The sequence below is a fragment of the Myxine glutinosa genome, chromosome 14 (assembly GCF_964187855.1).
Source record: "Myxine glutinosa chromosome 14, kmMyxGlut1.1, whole genome shotgun sequence".
Lineage (NCBI taxonomy): Eukaryota > Metazoa > Chordata > Myxini > Myxiniformes > Myxinidae > Myxine > Myxine glutinosa.
Window position 1 is genome coordinate 22,141,153 of NC_136274.1, and position 12,250 is coordinate 22,153,402.

General features: G+C 40.9%; 2 protein-coding genes across 2 annotated transcripts in view; both read left to right on the forward strand.

The window, feature by feature from the left end:
• Nucleotides 1-12,250, forward strand: part of CHM (CHM Rab escort protein) — a 1,037,168-nt gene that overhangs the window by 593,922 nt on the left and 430,996 nt on the right. The gene's annotated exons all lie outside the window — the stretch shown is intronic.
• Nucleotides 1-12,250, forward strand: part of LOC137440019 (kelch-like protein 5) — a 97,757-nt gene that overhangs the window by 42,192 nt on the left and 43,315 nt on the right. Inside the window, exon 3 of the mRNA XM_068136376.2 lies at nucleotides 604-740. Coding sequence (XP_067992477.2) covers nucleotides 604-740 — 137 coding nt within the window. The remainder of the gene's footprint in view (nucleotides 1-603; nucleotides 741-12,250) is intronic.

The window sequence follows — 12,250 nt, forward strand, 5'->3', positions numbered from 1 at the left end:
TACCGAAATAACCTGTGAACCAGTGATGGGATTTTGACCAAAGTTGGTACAGGTATGTATTATTATGCCAATATGAAGTGATTCGATTTTGGTGTTAAAAGGTCAAAGGTCAAAGTCTGTAATAGGTTTATAACTTGAGAATGGCTAAAGGGATCTAAGTCAAACTTGGTACAGGTATTTATAATGATGTAAAGATGAACTGATTAGATTTCTGCATCAAGATGTCAAGGTTTTTGTTACCGTGACAACTTAATAATGGCTGAAGGGAACTAAGTCAAACTTGGTACAAGTATTATAATTATGTAAAGATAAATGGATTACATTATGGGGTCAAGAGGTCAAAGGTCAGGCATCCCGTTAGGTAAAAATGTGATACTTGAGAATAGCTGAAGGGATTTAAATCAAACTTGGTACAAGTATGTAGAATGATGTAATAATGTGGGCAGAGGCATATTGGTTAACGACGAAACGTCTAAGAGTGCCGTTCTAGATTTAAAATGTAATTTGTGTAGTTTCCTCATAATGTAATATGTAAATGGAGATCATGCTCAAGTGGTGGTACAGTGTGTTCCACGTGGTGTGATCGCATTGTGCTCCCAACAGACTGGTACTGAGTGCTGTCTCAGATTACTTCGCGGCCATGTTCACAAGTGAGGTGCGGGAGGCACGGCAGAATGAGGTGCGTATGGAGGCTGTGGATCCAGCTGCTCTATGGGCCCTTGTCCACTATGCCTACACAGGTATGCATATTTGCTCTGTCAACTCTCTGTTTTCATTGCTCTCCACTTTGCATCGTCTCTGCAAGTTTTCTTTCTTTTATTCTTCTGCAATGTGAGTTTGGTTTCGTCCCTTTTTCCTCACTCCTCCACCTCATCCCAGCTGATCACTTCTTTGACCCTTCCTCTCTGACTGCTGACAACTTCCACCCACAACTGATCTTATTTCTCCACTTGTCGTCAACTTTTCAAATGCGTTGCAGATTCTGAATAACTTTCATATTTATTATTCTTCATCAATTATTTTTTTTCATTAATGATCTCTCGGAAAATCCCCTTTATCGATTTGCTGATGCCATCACATCCCTCATCCTTCGGACAGGCAGCCTCTTCTCTTTTCAGGCCTTGACAAAATCACAAGATTTTTAAAATAATTATTATTTATTTATTACCTTCGCAAAAGCGGAAGGTTATGTTTTGATCGCTGTGTATTTATTTGTATGTCTGTGTGTGTGTGTGTGTGTATGTTATTCGCATAACTCAAAAAGTATTCAACCGAATTGCATGAAATTTGGTGGGATGATTGGTTATTATACGGGACACATTTGATTAGATTTTGGGAGCAATCGGGTCAAAGGTCAAGGTCAAGGTCACGAAAAGGTCAAAATCGTATTTTTACCATAGCGCGGTCAATTTTTATCCAATTGGCATGCAACTAATGCCAAAATGTTCAGAATTCAATGCCCGATCTTGTTTGTCATAACTCGGTCAATTCTTATCCGATTTGCATGAAATCAGCACCAAACTGTTCACTGTTCTGTTCCCTACACTCCCATGCCAAGTACAGAACAGTAGCTGCGGCGAAGGTATGCGCTCTACCGAGTGCCCGTTCTAGTTCTTTATTATTATTTATTATTTATTATTTATTTATTTTTTGTATACAAGATCGAGGCTCGTGAAAGAGCTAACATTAATCACACAAAAAAAAATCAAACAGACACATAAAATATATAATAAGTGGAGCGGTAGACAAGATGGTCGAACACATGGAATATGTTTTTCAATCCTGACAAATCTCACACTCTTACTATCAATCCCTGAAAGGATTGTACCGCAAGCCCTCCTATCTGCTTTCTTAACAATCCTTAACAATCCAGGAAGTTCAATCACTCAAATTCCTGGGTCTCACTATGAGCCATTATCTTTCTTCAACAACTCATATTTCAACGTTGGCCTCCAAAGCCGGCCGCTGACTCGGCATCCTCCCTCGTACAAAAGTCTTTTCTTGGTACACATGAACTCCTATCCACCTACAACTACAAGGCCTTCATCTGCAGATATATGGAGTCCTGCTCTCCCCTCTGGACTGGCACTTTTGCCTCATATCTTGCTCAGTCTGATGTCATGGAAACTAAGGCCTTCAAGATTTTTGGAATGTCCCATGATGAAGTTGAGTCTATGGGCCACTTTTCCATCACAGACAGGTTGGTAGTTTCTCTGTCTTCTACCACCTCCTTTCTGGTCTCTGCTCTTTCCGTGATTTGTACCCCACAAGTTTCTGCAGGGCCTACACAGTCCACCATCAGCCCCTTTCTGGTGAAACTACCTAAATCCAGAATCACTGCTCACCTCCACTCATTTCTTCCTCTTTTTCCCCACCTGTGGGACCAACTTCCACATTCTCTTCAATGCCATTCTTTCCTCCAGGTGTTCAAGACAGCTGGTCACCACCATCTCAGATCTTCCCCCATACAAAGCCATGATCTTTTCTACCCCTGTAAACCTATACTCTCCCCCCAACACCCCCCCCCCCAAACACATCACCCTCAAATTTCGAGTCTTTCCTTCCGGAGAGTTTCCTTCTGTATCCATCTTTTCCATCTCACGCATCCCTTCCTGCCCCCCACCCCCATTCCTCCTCACACGCATTGTTTGTCCAAGTCTACCTCTATTTTGTCCTTCAAGTCTGCTGTTTGTGTCTCCCCCTCTCCCTCTGTTCCTTTTATTCTGTTGCATTCTGATTATTTCAGTGTTCTAGCTCCTCCACGAGCCTTGAGTCTACATACAAAAAAAAAAGAAAAATTCTACTCCCTCCCCCCAACCCTCCATCAAACTCTTTTTGTTTTTCCCCGTTAGTATTTTGCTCTCTCTCTTTTTGCTGTCTAGCCTGGTGTTGGCTTAGCGGTTAGGGTGCTGGCTTGGGATCCTAGGATCCTAGGTTTGAATCCCGGGCGATCGTTGAATTAACACCAGGGGGGTTGACTCAGCCTGTCATCCTTCCAAGGTCGGCAAATTGAGTTCCAGTTTGCTGGGATAAATGTGCTGGTGTGTGCCCCGGTTTAGAATAGGTACACCGTGTCGTAAGAGGCGACTAAAGGGGTGGTGTCAGGAAGGGCATCCGGCCATAAAAACATTTCAGGAAGGGCATCCGGCCATAAAAACATTGCCTCCAAAAGGGAACCATGATGATTATCATGGGGCCCGCAAGGCTAACCCCAACTTCAGCAGGGAAAATGGCCTTAAAAAGGGATTTTAAAATATTTTTTCCTGTCTAACAGTTTCTTGTTGGATGTGTATATGTTCATCTTCATTGTCTTGCTTTGTTACACTGTTTACATTCTATTTTTAAAACAATGAAGCAATTTTTTGAATGAAGCAATGAAGCAAAAAAAAATTGAAAGCAATTTTTTGTAAATATTTATCGAAACTGAAGCTAGCTTTACTTTGAAATTGAGTCAATGTTCCCAATAAATGTTCTTCAAGGACACAAAGGAAAAACATGACACGTTAAAGGTTTTCTGAACCAATTATAGCCATGTCTCATCCACATCGCAGGACTCCCACGAGACGTACAGGTTGTGGCCCATGAACAAAAATAAATAATATCATTAGTGCAAGTGGATGAAGATGGCCGGACATGCTTCGCAAACAAGAGTTGCTCACCTGGGATGCAAAATGAAAAACAAGAGAGAAGGACAGGTGAAATCGTCATAGGTGCACGAAACAGGCAAAAGGGGTTGATATTTTTACTTAAAAAAAAAAAATGAAGCTTATGCTTTAAGAAAAAAAAAAGAGACAGACGTAAAGTGATGCAAACTAATAGATATATTCAAATTTTACAAAGCGCACTGTTTGCTTCTTCTTCAGCTGTTCATTCTTGTCTGTGCGTTGCAATTAAGAGAGGGGACTAGAAAAGTCCTCAAAGTGAAACAGATATGGAAAATGATGATGCAATCATTCTGCAGGGTGATCCACAGAAAGATGACGTGTTTACAATCGTGATGAAAGGTTTCGATGTGTATTAAGCTGTGATGTATTCATTATTTAGAAACAACCTGTTCGTCGTGGCCACATCTGCGCAGTTCTTCCAACTTCTCTCGATCACAAATCCTCGTTTATCGGTTCATGCAATTCCATGACGTCCACCCTCACTTCGGACCGACAGGATAGCTTAGAGGTATACACACTAACCTCTAAGCTGTATTACCTGGGTTTGAATCCTGACCCAGCTACAAACTGCCACCCCGATGTCTCTCCGGCAGGGTGAGGCATCATTGTGTGTGCTGTCCCATGATGGACGTTAAACTGGGTGTCCTGTCTGCCAACATTAGTTGGTGGACGTTAACAATCCTTTGCGAAAAGTAGGCGAGTCATCTTCAGCATCATGAAAGAATTACAATTTTTTTTTACAAATTTCATTACATTTCTAAATTACATGTCTAAATTATGTCTTTAAAAATTACAAAAATGTTGTCTAAATTACAAAAAATTACAAAAAAAACTATTCCAAACCAGGGAAACGTACTGTTTTTAGGGACGGCACAAAGGACACAAACAACAGGCATGAATAACTTCTTCGTTCGTATGCAGCACAAGGGTGCGTGGTAGCATCATTGGCTGAGGGTGTGGCTTTGCTGCTGATGATGCAATTTCCTCTGCAGGTTTTTGCAGGAATTTGGAATTTGTTCAGGGTGCCTGCTCAGCTGGCAGACAGGACACGCTGTTTAACGTCCATCTAAGGGATGGCACACACATTGATGGACCACCCTGCCTGTGAAACACCAGGGTGGCAGTTTATAGCTGGGTCAGGATTCAAACCCAGGTAATAAAGCTTAGACGTTAGTGTGCATACCTCTAAGCTATCCTGTCAGTCCACAAATAACTAATTTAATGTGTTGACTAAGGTGGTGTAAAAGAGGGTGGCTTCAACGGCGGTAAACTTCTGAATTTTTTTTTTCTTTTCCAGCCTTTTTGAAAACTTTATTTTCTTTGAATTGAATTATATACTTGAACATTCTATGACAGATTTCCTTGTTAGCACTTCTAAAAACCTTCATTTTAACAGTACTTGGACGCCATCCCGACCAATCGACTTTGCCGCTCGCGCTCTCAGCGTTGAGGAATATCGAGATTCAGACAAAATGGCGGCTCATTGCAAATATATGTTGTACTCGGATACGCCAAGCAAGAGTTTAAAAGAGCCTTCCCATGTCTTTTTCTCAAGATTCCACAGGGTGTAAGATGTTAAGATGTTCTATGAACCCTCTCGTTGTGTCATGACTCGTCGATTCAAACGTTCCAATACAAAATAATCACAAGGATTTAAGCCGGGCTTATGATTTAAATAATCATAACGATACATAGCATGATATTTCAAAAATTGTGGACAGATTTGGACGAAACCTGGTGGAGAGGTGTGTTTGTCAAGGAAGAATCGATTCGATTTTGGTGAAGATCTGAATATAGATTCGGATATGATAATTATTTAATTTTTTCAGTGATTCTTCACCATTGAGTGATGGGGCCAGAAACGATACAGAGCAGGATATTTCAAAAAGTTGTGGACAGATTATGACAAATCTTGGTGAATGAGTTGGGTCGGCGATAAGAACAAGCCGATTCGATTTTGGTGCAGGCCCGAATCCAGATCTGGCCTATCAGTGGGATACAAAACATAAAGGTTTCAGCCTGCCGGAGGTATGCTCTCTACTGAGTGATGTTCTAGTTACTGTACCTTTGTCTTTTTTAAATGCTTCTTTGTCTAATTTTGAAATTATTATTCTTTAAAATTTCTACCTTTACTCCTCTCCAGCTTGCTATCCTCTCATCTTCCCTCCTTTTCCTCCCTCCCCTTCAATCGCCATCCACCTCCCTCTCTCTTTTCCTGAGAGTAACATTGTTTGTCAAAATTAAATTACAAAATCGAACGGCGTGTTTGTGGAGAGGGAAGGAAAGGGAGATCGAGAGTACGTCAGATTGTGGGTACTTTGAGGTTATGCACTCAGGGGTTATCCAATCATAGGTTATACATTCTGGGTTATTCACTCAATTTGCCAGCACTGAGGTTATGTTTTAAGGTTATCCACATTCAGCCTATTCATTTTAAAGATTATCTCCTTTAAAGATACCATTTATTGTTATATTTGAAGAGGATTGTTAAAAAATGTATTTTTTAGCCCCTTTGAAGATTCTTGAAGTGGATTTATTAAATAATTTATTTTTAAATTATTTTTCCAAAATATAATTATATATTAATAGTAAATGAGAAATCTTATTTGAACACCCTATGTTCCCTGCATTGCACACTGACTCAGTTATCTGGCGGTGATGTTGCGCAGACTGCTTACGAATCTCCTGCGGACCATGGTGATACTTGGGACCAAAGTGAGGATGGGTAGGTCCACGATGAACGGAGACGGGTAGAAATAGAAATAGGACACTAGCGGATGCCAACGAAGAGAGCACAAGCAGAGGGTGATTGTGGAAGGACAAATGGTTTCAGGAGAGGGAGTGGAGGGCAGTGGGAAAGTGATAAAGCACTGTAAGTTGTCATGTCAGAAGGCAAAGGAGAGAGACATTGAAGGACAAACCGTTTGACATTTCATTCTACGGGAGGATTTGTTAATACCAGTCGGAAATGAATGGAGCGGAGCAACGAACAATGCAAGGCTCTTATAATCATGCCTGATTCAACTTGGGAGAGCAAGGATATTTGTAAAACGCCGGTCTTGGGAAAGATGCTCAGGTCCTTCATTGATGCTCCATGACCTTGGCCCGAGCGTCTCTGCTTGTCAAACGCATCTGCTGCACCCAGGAGGAATGGCCATTGTGCAGCAACATTTGTTTGGCTAGAGGTCATGGCGCTTCGTAATGACACTTCTTTTTACTGTCTTTTCGATAGAGCCAGCAACTGGGTTCACAGTTGGGGGAAACTGAGCGCCGTTGGGGTTCAGATAATGAATGCCCAAATGGCCCGCTTGATATATTTTGTCATAAAATCTAGGGGTCTCAATACAGGGGGGAGCTAGGGGGCGATGAGAAACGAGGTATGTGTTAAAATGCAGGATGACAACTTGATTGAGCCTCTTGCCCCTTCTCCTACCCAGAGATTGCGAAACACCAGGATGACACTTTGTAGCTGGGTCGGGATTCAAACTTCTTCACCATTGAGTGATGGGGCCAGAAACGATACATAGCGGGATATTTCAAAAAGTTGTGGACAGATTATGACAAATCTTGGTGAATGAGGTGGGTCGGCGATAAGAACAAGCCGATTCGATTTTGGTTCAGGTCCGAATCCAGATCTGGCCTATCAGTGGGATACAAAACATAAAGGGTTCAGCCTGCCGGAGGTATGCTCTCTACTGAGTGATGTTCTCGTTACTGCACCTTTGTCTTTTAAAAATGCTTCTTTGTCTAATTTTGAAATTATTATTATTTAAAATTTCTACCTTTACTCCTCTCCAGCTTGCTATCCTCTCATCTTCCCTCTTTTTCCTCCCTCCCCTTCAATCGCCATCCACCTCCCTCTCTCTTTTCCTGAGAGTAACATTTTTGTCCAAATTAAATTACAAACTTCCGACATGTCACGGACACCGTGTTTTGAGTGGTGCACTGCATTGCCAGCAAAGAGGATGGTTATTCAGAAGAGTTGGTTGCATCTTACACACAACGGTACAGTGTTTGCTAATTGTTGTACCTTGTGGTTAAATTGCCCATTCCAGGAAAATTTCAACTTGGTCGTAAAAATGATTTGGAGTCCTTTGATTGAAGCTTGCTGGCATTTGGCCAGTTGTTTTTCGGACGGGCCTGCCCATTTAGCTGAGTTGTAGTTTTGGCTCTAAATTATAACATCAGGTTTGGTCAGCAGCAATGGTCAGCTCCAGTAGCTTTTCTTCTGCCAGACAGTAATGCAAAAGAGGTTGACTCCTGAGTTTGTCAATGTTTGTAACTCTTTTGAATTTCTTGAATGGTAATGTACTGACCATGTACTGAGAGTCCATGGATGCCATTATGTCACTCTGACAGTGTAAAACATGCCTTGATGCAGTTTGTAGTGACCGGTGGGTTTTATTCCATCGGGGAGGGGATGAAACACATTACTATTGGTTCAAAGCTCTGTATAGACATTCCGGTTGATTTAATGCATATTATTTCATGAAAAGCCATGAATTCAATTTTTTTTTCTTTTATTCTGATTCATATATGATGGCATTAAGTACATGTGAAAGAGTAGAATGACACTCGGTAGAGCACATACCTCCACCAGGCTGAACAGTTTATGTTTTGTTTATCTTACTATAATTCACCAAATGCCCGTCTGTCTGTTCGAAGGTACCGTAAAAACTGCTGAACCGATCTCAACGATATTTTTGGTGGATAATCCTGGGATCTCCAGGAGTAAAATAGACTATTTAGTTTTCCCAATTTCAGCTTTAGTCTCCAGCATTCTCAGGTTTGGACTCCCGCATAACATTCGCGTTCGCATGACGTTCATTGTTCTCATTGTGACGATGTTGTTTTCCCGGGTGCCGCACAAACGGCTGCACCGATCGCTGCACAGCTGCACCGATCGAACTCGGACAACAACAATCTTCCATACTTACAATCCCACGAACCTTGAACCTTAAACGAATCCTTGAACTTACAATCCCACGATATATGCGGAAAGGACGACCCAAAACCAATATAAACATCATTAAACATCATTCGTATATAAACATCATTAAAAGTAAATAATGACCACGGCCAAAGTTCAAACGACATTTAATCTCAACATGAGAGAATTCCACATGGCGATTTGGGCGGTGAATACGCCAACAGATCGCTGTCTCCATCGATCTTGCCAAGGCCATAACACCTATCGGCTCAAAGTCCTTTTAACTGTTGATTTGGAAGTTTTTACCATGAAGGAAACATTAACAATGTTGTTAAAAGTTTATTTTGTGATTAATTGGAGTTATGTTGTTTGGAATGAAAAAAGAGATATTGAGTTCAAGTGAATGACGACATGCCGTGATGGTTTCTACTCTCTGAACGTGAACTTCGCGGATCGCCATATGCAGATTCGCCACGGTCCCACGATCGATGTTTCTATACGTGAACGCACCCGTTTGTTTGCGAACGGGTACATTTTTCATGGAAGTCCTTCACCAACTTGCTGTCCATGTCTGACATGCGACTGAAGGTGCTACAGGAATGTGGAATTTATTGGTTTCATGCTTTAGCATTCGCCGTTTCTGCATTGCCTGTTTGCTTCTGGCCTCCCACCCGTGCGTAGCACAGGTATCTCACAAGTCCTAAAAATCTGAAATTGCCTGCACATGATCTATGACCCATCTCCCTTGTGCATCAAATTGTCCATTTCATTAAGATTAAAATTGACGATCTTAATCAAAGCTTGGGTCAATCGGATTAAAATTGATTATTTTTCAGGTGGAAATTGATGATATTTGAAGTTTGACCTTGGGCAAAGTTGGGTTCCCAATTTGACTTTTTGACTTTTTGACATTGACATTTGACTTTTTGACCTCAAAATAGTTGGGTTCCCAATTCAGTGATGCACTATGTAATTGCTGTTTAATTTTCAAATCAATCAGATGAAAAGTGACGATTTTTCAGATAAAAATTGATGATTTTAGAAGTTTGACCCTGAGTTGACCTTTGACCTTAAAATAGTTGGTTTCCCAAATCAATCAGATTTAAAAAATGACAATTTTAGAAATTTGACTTCAATATGACCTTTGACCTCAAAATTAATAGGCTTCTTCCTTGTGACCAACTCTACTATCTGGTGAAGTTTAGTGAAGATCGGTTTAAAATTGTGACCTGTAGGCGATTGAAAGACAGACAGAATGAAAAATCACTCATAAAGTGACACTTGGCAAAAGAGAACAAAGTAGAATGGCACTCAGGAGAGCATCCTTTTGACCTAAAAAAAAAAATTGTTGGTTGAATTCAGTTACCTGATATGAAAATGCTATTTAAATTTCAAGTCAATCAGATGAAAATGGAGGATTTTAGAAATTTGGAAAGATTGTTGACCTTTGGCCTGTGTTGACCTTTTGACCTTTTGACCTCAAAAATGAATAGGATTCTGTTGGACCACGAACCCTACCGTTTGGTAAAGTGTTGTGAAGATCGGTTTAAATTTGTGACCTGTAGGAAAGTATAAGTGAGCAGACAGACAAACACACAAACACACACACACACAAACAAACACACAAACACACACACAAACCGGAGTGATTAACATACTTGTCAAATAAAAGAAAATTGCTAAGTAATAACGCACGACACCAACCAATATACTTGAAAAATCTTCATTTTGCAAGTAACAAACAGACAGAAAGACAGGGGTGAAAACAACCTCCATCCACCTTCGGTGGTGGAGGTAAGGATGGTTTGGTTGTGCTTATAGTGATCTCATGAAGAGGTGAAAATTGGTTACTTTCAAATGGGTACTCGTGCTTTGCTCATATTGGATATGATTATAAAATTGCAAAATATTTACTCAAATGAAAGTATGTCTGAATGAACATACATTTCTTTCTTTGTTAATCGTTATTTCCTCCACCACTGAAGATAGAGGGAGGTTATGTTTTCACCACTGTCTGTTTGTTTGTGTCTTTGAACAAGATATCTCAAAAGGTTATGGACGGATTCGGACAAAACGTGACGGATATGTTGGGTGTGTGACAAGGAAGAATTGGTTCAAATTTGGTGAAGATCCAAATCCGAATACGTCACGCAGTCACTGATATGCCTCCGCCCACATCATTACATCATTAGAAATACTTGTATCAAGTTTCATTTAAATCCATTCAGCTGTACCCAAGTTAGCACATTTTTACCTGACATGACTTCTGACCTTTGACCTATTGACCCCAAATACTAATCATTTAATCTTTACATCATTATACATACCCATGCCAAATTTGAATTGGATCACTTTAGCCATTCTCAAGTTAGAGACCTATTACAGTCTTTGACCTTTGACCCCAAAATCGAATCGCTTAATCTTTACAATATTATACATACCTGTACTAAGTTTGAATTGGATCACTTCAGCCTTTCTCAAGTTATACACCTATTACAGACTTTGACCTTTGACCTTTGACCCCAAAATATAATCACTTAATCTTTACAACATTATACATACCTGTACCAAGTTTGACTAGGATCTCTTTGGCCGTTCTCAAGTTATTGCGGTAATGAAAACCTATCACGGACGGACGGACAGACAACCTGAAAACATAATGCCTCCGGCGACTTTGTCCAAAAACAATACATAACGAACAATGATATCTCAAAAAGTTGTGGACGAGTTATGACAAAACTTGGTGGATGAGTTGGTTTGGTGAGAAGAACAAGCTGATTCGATTTTTGGTTATTGTCCCAATCCAGAGCCGACCTATCAGTGGGTTACAAAACGTAAACTGTCCAGCTTAGCGGAGGTGTGCTCTTCCCCGATTGTCGTTCTAGTTAGTCCGTCCTCCGTGCAAGACGGGGTTTTGTAATCACTTATGTGTGTCTGTGTGTCTGTCTGTCTTTTGTGTCTGTGTGTCTGTCCGGGCTGTAACTTTTTTAAAAATCATTTTAGCTATTTCCATCCAATTTTCAACAAAGCTTTATTATGATAACTAGCGTGACTCTGCGCGCTCCGCACGCCTCACCACACGTCGGTTTAGAGGGATAGGCATCTTCAACCAGTTTGGTGTCTTTTGGGTCTTCATGGTGTTTTGGCTCTTCAGGGCCATTTGGGTCTTCAGGGTCTTTCGGATCCTCTGGACCTTTAAGGATATTTTGGGTCTTTGGGGTGTTTTGGATCTTCAGGGTCTTTGAGGTCTTTGGTGTCTTCAGGGTCTTTTGGGTCTTAAGGGTCTTTTGTTTCCACTGGGTCTTTAAGAGTCTTTGGGGGTATTTTGGTTCTTAGGGGGTATTTAAGGGTATTTGGGTATTTTAGGTGTAAAGGGTCTTTAAGGGTTTTTGGGGTCTTCAGGTTGTTTTGGGTCTTCGGGGTGTTTTAGGTCTTCGGGGTATTTTGGGTCTTCAGGGTCTTCTGGGTCTTCGGGGTGTTTGGGGTGTTTTTGGGTCTTCGGGGGTATTTTGGGTCTTTGGGGTATTTTGGTTTCTCTGGGTCTTTAAGGGTATTTGGGTCTTTTTCAGTCTTCGGGGTCTTTTGGGTCTTCTGTGTCTTTTGGGTCTTTGGGGTCTTCGGTGTCTTCAAGGGCTTTTGGGTCTTCAGGGTATTT